Source organism: Beta vulgaris, chromosome 5 (assembly GCF_026745355.1).
Source record: "Beta vulgaris subsp. vulgaris cultivar EL10 chromosome 5, EL10.2, whole genome shotgun sequence".
NCBI classification, from domain to species: domain Eukaryota; kingdom Viridiplantae; phylum Streptophyta; class Magnoliopsida; order Caryophyllales; family Amaranthaceae; genus Beta; species Beta vulgaris.
The window spans coordinates 28,019,926-28,027,529 of record NC_079206.1 but is presented as its reverse complement, the minus strand read 5'-3'; the positions used below and the strand labels follow the sequence as shown (position 1 = coordinate 28,027,529).

At 34.7% G+C, this 7,604-nt stretch overlaps 1 protein-coding gene across 1 annotated transcript; it reads left to right on the top strand.

Annotated features, from left to right (window-relative positions):
* The first annotated feature begins 488 nt into the window (after positions 1–488).
* LOC104893395 (root phototropism protein 2) lies at positions 489–7,262 on the top strand. The gene is made up of 6 exons (XM_010679497.3): positions 489–649; positions 1,034–1,135; positions 1,225–1,294; positions 5,141–5,518; positions 5,617–6,342; positions 6,548–7,262. Exons 2-6 carry the CDS (start codon positions 1,047–1,049, stop codon positions 7,028–7,030), a joined length of 1,746 nt encoding a protein of 581 aa, XP_010677799.1. The 5' UTR covers positions 489–649; positions 1,034–1,046; the 3' UTR covers positions 7,031–7,262.
* The last annotated feature ends 342 nt before the right edge of the window (positions 7,263–7,604 follow it).

Sequence of the window (7,604 nt, the reverse complement as noted above, 5' to 3'; positions counted from 1 at the left end):
ATGAAATATAGAAAAGTTTCCTATAATAATATGTGGTAATACATTTCTCGATTACATAATCTCGAAAAACGAGATTTTAGACTTTCTACAACGACGATAATATATTAAATAGTCCAATTTTGATTGAGAAAATTTTAGTTATACCACATAATTTTTAATGATTGTTAGAGGTATAATATCATATAATACACATAGGGGAAAGAAAATTTATATTATAAAGGATATAACTCGAGAAATTTCTTAATTAAAGTTTCGATTAATTCAACACTTATTAAGAAATAATAAGTGTTTTTTAAAGCAGCTGGTCGAATAATTATACATTATAAAAATATGAAGATGTTAGTCAAGATATGCACATTATTCAATTGGATATATTTTAAGAGAAGGAATAGTAGTAATTAGATAAGTAGATTTTGTATTGTGATTATTATAGATTTGCATATTTACATGCTTCATGCAAGAGTTAATATTGTCCACACAAGGGTTGCCCCCACCAAAATTAAAATAAATGTTCAAGTTGCATAAAAGTGGACTACCATCCCTTGCCTCCTAATTGTAAAACCCCCCCTCCCCTCTCCTCCAATCCCTCCCTTCACATCTTAAATTTCCTCGCAGTTCTTGCAAGCTCTAGTCAACCACTCCAGTCAAAGTAAGCCTCCTGCCTTTATTTCTATTCTACTCAGCTCATTGTTTATCCATTTCTTATGTGAACTTTTTTTCTTACTCAAATCTATAAGCTTTGTATCTGAAAAGTTGTATGAATCTTGAGGCATTATTATAGTGGAGTACTTTATTTGATCTTTATGATATGATTCTTTCCATTTTGTTTACTTAGATGTCAAAAAAAATATATATTTGTAGATTTTGATTGGTGTTTATTTGTTTACTTTTTCTTAGAACTCAACTTTCTAGCTGACTCAGGCCAGTAGAGTACAACTTTTGGTTGTGTGACGTAAAAAGTTTCTTATAAAGAATAGTCGAGTGTAATAGTTAGATATATAGTTGTGCAGTGCTTGACATTTGAGCTCATCAGGTGTTAAAAGAATATGATGAGTGCAACAGCGTTGAACCCTCGTCGACGTTCACTTACAATGGAGAGGACTGGTACTTCTGCCTTGGAGAGAACTGGCCAATGGTAATAATTCTTGATAATCATATCTTTCTCATATTATATTCGGAAAGATAGGCTAAATTGGTTTTGGTTTACACTGATGACATTGACAGGGTATTCTCACAAGAGATTCCAACTGATATTGTTATACAAGTTGGAGAAGCGGCTTTTTCTCTTCATAAGGTACCCAAATTTCTTCCTTCTATTATTATGATTGTTCCTTTTTCACCTTTCATAATAGGGGCTTCCATAGTATAGAATGAAGCCGAATTGCCAGATGGTATAAAAAATGAGGGGTCTTTGATACATTGGTATACCATAGTCTAATTTAATTTTTACCCTTAGAAAACTGTGCCTAAAATACACTATATACATTTGATATAAATTTAAAACTAGTTCTTGTCCCAGATCGTATGTCCCGGATTATTCACCGATATTCATTTGAAATCTTAAAAATAAAAATATTTGTCTTTAATTATTTTTTCACATGCAAAGACCAACATGAGTATGATAGTGTAGTTGATTAATATATTAGCATATCAAACGAGAGTTCATGAGTTCGAGTTTTGAAAACACATATTTTTATTATTTAATGTCTCATTTGATTGTGTGGGGAGGGAAGAGTACATGTGGCAGCATGTCATTTGTTTGTCTTGGGTTATATATATATATATATATAGATATAAGAGGTTCCTTGACAAATGGTGTTAAAAATAGCTCAAGTGTCATTAGATCTACATAATTAACGGATTCAACTTTTTTGCCGGATCTAACAATAAACTCGTATTTGGGACCGGGCGTTGTCCCGGGTTAGTATTGTGTTTCCGACTTGATATGTATTTTTTTTCATTCCCACTAAAATATATTAAGGAAAACTCAACATTTAAAAGGTACAAATATAATAATGTGGGCACTTAAAACATGATTAAAAGTTGGTCGAGATGGTAACTGTGTCATGCATAATAGCAAGAGGTCATGAGTTCACATTGGACAATTCTCGTAGAGTTACAGAGGTGCCACGTGGCATGTATACATTGTCACGCACGTCTTTTAATATATTTGTATAGATATTCATCCTCTTAGTACATAAAATACACACTATACAATTGATAGTTCTTAGCAGAGGTGACAAACAAGTGGTTTAGATCAAATTTAGTTATGTTTAGCGGCTTCAGCCCAATAAAGTACTAATTTTGTTATATGGACAATCATTCAATGCTATTCATATTAACTTCTTCATCGGGTGTGACTCGAATCAATATCTTCATGTCAAATGGGATCATTCAATTTCGGATACTCTAGGGTCTGGAGGTTCAAATAGTTCGATTCGGTTGGGTACATGCATATCAATTTTGCCAAGCTAATTTTTATCCGTAAAAAACTGTGCCTAAAATCTTGGTTGATATAGAGAGGAATTGGAAATTAGCTTCGCAAACAACAAATAAAATGTTTTAATTAGTTGCTGATATGAATGTGGATGTACTTTAGTTGAGTTTTATGGAAAAGTAAGAATCTTGAAAGAAAGACTGGATCTTTAGGGTTTTCTTTAAGTATTAAGGATAGAACAATTCGATCAAACACAAAGTAATTCACGAATTGGGTCTTGATTCACTCTCAAACACAAAGTAATTAAGCAATCAATCTTAATCTCAAACACAAAGTAATTAATTCAAGGTTTGGAAATCACAAAGAAGTCCGAAAATTTTCACAAAGAAAATTAAAACTTTAATCTCATCAATCTCTTTTAATCTATTATGGCCGAAAATCCCATATATATAGTACAAGATTTCCTAAACCTATTATGACTAGTAAATCTTAAAGATAACAACTAATAAACTTATCTATCTTTATCTTAAGGATAAAGACAAATAATAACCTATACTTATCACAAGCCTATTCCTAATATAATTAGTAAAATAAGACTCCTACTTAGACTCAATGATAAGGAATTAGACTCCTAAGTATAATAGGATTCCTTTATTACTTAAATACTTAATTAAAATAAAACTCCTAATTTACATAGAATCCTAACAGAACTAGAACTCTATATAACGACTTCTCTTTCATATCAAACTCCCCTTCTTGAAAAAAACTTGTCCTCAAGTTTTGCCATAGCCAAGCAATCATCCATGCGCAAAATCCATGATCCATTAAAACAAGATCACGACTGGCAAACAATAGGAGAGTACACGAGATTGTGTGACTTGGAGTACCAATATTTACCGTAGGACAATAAAAATCCGTTTGAATAGCGGCATATGGTGGTACCCAACACGTCTTTGGCGCCTTGGGCGTACCTGGGGTATCAATAGGTGTACATGGGGCAGCAATGATCAGACCTTTAGTGGTGGTAAAAACCAAAGGTGCAATTGGTAAATCTTCTTGAATGTCAAAGGATGGATCTTGGGGAGTGGGACAATTCAAAGATTCAAGCTGTAAGGTAAGTTGAGCCGAAGAAGGAACTATAGGAACCGAATCCTCCAAAGATACCTTCTCTTCTTCAAGCAATTGTGCAAAGAACATGGCATATTCTTCCTTAGATACGTATTCTTCATTGGGGCCTTGATGTATCTTTATTGTTTCTTCATGTTGTTTCTCTTGAAGTTGAACCAAATCATTCAAATCTTGAAGTGTCTCCATGAGTGTAGCCAAGTTTTCTTTTTCCTTTTGTTGCCTCTCAAGTTCCTTTTTTCTTGTTTCGGTTCATTGGACATCCCTTCGAATAGCCAATTCATTTTCATAAATGCCTATTTCCGTCTTTGTTAGCTTAGAATAAGTCAAGAGATCTACTAAAATATTAATAGACTCTTCAAGACTAAGTTTATTAACGGCTTTAATAGTTCTATACCAATCATCCATAATTTTGTGTCAAAATAGTCCATCAAAAACTGTCCAGAATACCCATGCAACTTAAAGATCGAAAATTCAAGAAATATAACTCCAAATTCAATGAAATTTTGTCAGGATCTAGTACTATATGTTTTTAGCACTCGACCAAAATTTCACTCAAAAATTCCAAGTATATCAACCACAACTACCAATTTATCACAACCGTGCCAGATTCAATCGAAAAAAGACCAATGAACAAAAACCGTCTCGAAACTATACGAAACAATCTTCAATTCCCACAAAATTTTAGGACAGTAAACTAGACATGTAGTAGTCCAGTTTAGGCTTAAGAATCACCCAAAAATTCGTTTCCAACTAGGAGAACGAAAATAAACAAAACGCACCTGGAAACTGTTTGAATCTGGATGAACAAACTGCAAGTTTTTTTGAATTTCTTTCGACCAGCTCTGATACCACTTTGATATGAATGAGGATGTACTTTAGTTGAGTTTTATGGAAAAGTAAGAATCTTGAAAGAAAGACTGGATCTTTAGGGTTTTCTTTAAGTATTAAGGATAGAACAATTCGATCAAACACAAAGTAATTCACGAATTGGGTCTTGATTCACTCTCAAACACAAAGTAATTAAGCAATCAATCTTAAATCTCAAACACAAAGTAATTAATTCAAGGTTTGGAAATCACAAAGAAGTCCGAAAATTTTCACAAAGAAAATTAAAACTTTAATCTCATCAATCTCTTTAATCTATTATGGCCGAAAATCCCATATATATAGTACAAGATTTCCTAAACCTATTATGACTAGTAAATCTTAAAGATAACAACTAATAAACTTATCTATCTTTATCTTAAGGATAAAGACAAATAATAACCTATACTTATCACAAGCCTATTCCTAATATAATTAGTAAAATAAGACTCCTACTTAGACTCAATGATAAGGAATTAGACTCCTAAGTATAATAGGATTCCTTTATTACTTAAATACTTAATTAAAATAAAACTCCTAATTTACATAGAATCCTAACAGAACTAGAACTCTATATAACGACTTCTCTTTCATATCAGTTGCAACTTAATTCATTCTCTTGATTATGATGCACCAATGCTTTTGTCATCTTTAAATCATGATAAACCTTAAGTGGATGTTATTGACAATGCATACGTTGGTGGTTAACAGTTCATGCTAGTAGCAAAGAGCAACTACATAAGAAGGCTAATATTGGAGTCTAAGGAATCAGATCTTGGGAGACTTGATCTGACAGACATACCAGGAGGACCTGAGATATTTGAGAAGGCTGCAAAGTTCTGCTATGGAGTCAATTTTGAGATAACAATTCATAATGTGGCCGCTCTTCGCTGTGCAGCCGAGTATCTGCAGATGACAGACAAGTCTTGCGATAACAACCTTGCTAATCGAACTGAGGATTTTCTCTGTCAAGTAGCCTTGACAAATCTATCTGGAGCCCTCATTGTTTTAAAGACTTGTGAAGATCTGCTTCCTATGGCTCTCGACCTCAATATCGTCCAGAGAAGTGTTGATGTAATCAGTGCCAAGGTACGCCATACGTCTCATTCTTACAAAGTCCTCATTAAGTTTCAGATTTGAGTCTCATAAATAACGCGTACATGTTTCATTGTTTTACATGACTTCAGGCATGCAGCGAGGCTACCTTCCCTAGCCGTACTCCACCAAATTGGTGGACAGAGGAGTTATCGATCCTCGACGTAGTCTCCTTCGAGAAAGTTATATCAGCCATGAGATTACGTGGGGCAAAGACTCTGACAATAGCCAGCGCGATCATTACATATGCTGAGAAATCTCTAAGGGAATTAGTCCGAGATCACTCAGGAACTGGGATCCATTCTTTAGACCCTCTAAATTCCGAGTTGAGAATCCAACAGCGAGAGCTTCTTGAGTCTATAGTTGCTATTTTACCCTCTGAGAAAGCTGCATTTCCCATCAGCTTCCTGTGTTGTCTGTTAAAGAGCGCAATATTCCTAAAAGCATCAACGAGCAGCAAGAACGAGCTTGAGAAGAGGATATCAGCTATATTAGAACATATCACTGTTGATGATCTACTTGTGTTGTCCTTCACGTATGATGGAGAGAGCCTTTTTGACCTTGAGAGTGTAAGGAAGGTGATTTCGGGATTTGTTTCTAAGGAGAAGAGTGTGGACGTATTCAACGGGGGTAACTTCAAGGAGGTTTGCTCTGCTGCCATACAGAGGGTTGCTAAGACTGTAGATGCTTATCTTGGTGAGATTGCAAATTATGCATCACTCAGCATCTCCAAGTTCAATGGCATTGCTAACCTTGTTCCTAAGGATGCTAGGAGGACAGATGATGACCTTTACAGAGCTATTGACATCTATTTAAAGGTGAATATCCTTGGTTCTCCATTTATGCTAAACAACCATTACATATGATACTATCTTATATATGCTCTATTGCTCTAATACATGCATGATCTCCAATTATCAAGCAAAATAAAGTAAAATCAGAATGCACGATTTGTTAAATTAATTCCCATCATATAATCCAAGTTTCTTCACCTGATGACAACCTAAATATGTTCCAATCCAGGCTCATCCAAACCTAGACGAGATCGAAAGAGAGAAAGTATGTAGCTCAATGGACCCTCTAAAGCTGTCCTATGAAGCCAGAGTACATGCCTCACAGAACAAGCGACTCCCAGTCCAGATGGTCCTCCATGCTCTCTACTACGATCAACTAAAGCTAAGGAGTGGAGCCAACGATGGACCATTACCTGATGCAATAGCAACAAGGGGCCAAGTGAAAGCTGATGCTTCCTTAGCAAAGGAGAATGAGGCTTTAAAGTCAGAGCTAATGAAAATGAAAATGTACATCTCAGACATGCAAAAGAATAAAGCAACAACGTCTCGGACTAGCACTGCTACTGGTATGCCAAAGAGAACCTTCTTTTCGTCGATGTCTAAGACACTTGGCAAGTTGAACCCCTTCAAACATGGCTCTAAGGATACTTCTCATTTGGATGATGAAGTTGATCTTACTAAGCCAAGGAGAAGAAGGTTCTCCATTTCTTAAGTTAGCAACTACTCACTATATATACTATATTATAAATCCTTAAGATTTAGTTCTGAATTTGTTTTGTAAAACCAACTATAGGTATTAGGTGTTACTGTGCTCTTAAGTTATTGGTTCTGGTTCGAGATTTTTTTTAGGTGGGTAATATACTGTGCTTTGTGTAAAAATTTAGCAACTACTTGTGTATAGTTGGCTGAGTGATTTAAACTTGTTATATGCTTCTCCTTGTCCACATTTCCCTTTTCCTTGGCTCTATACCTTCATCACTATTGTTACAGTGCTTTTAGTTGTCGTAGCTTATTAAAAATTAGGCAAAATTAACTTAAATGATCCCAACTTATTTTTTTGGGAGGATGATTCCAACTTTCATCTATCTTACCAAAACAATAATTCACTTTTTTTTTTTTTTTTAATAATCCCAATTTCAAGGATGTACAATTAACAATACATTGGGTACTTTATGTGGAACTGGAAATCTAGCAAAAAATTGTAGATAGAAGTGTTCGAGGGACCGAAACAATGGCCCATGGGTTGAGCTGTCAAAAAATGGCTTGGTCTGATAACCCAATCTAAA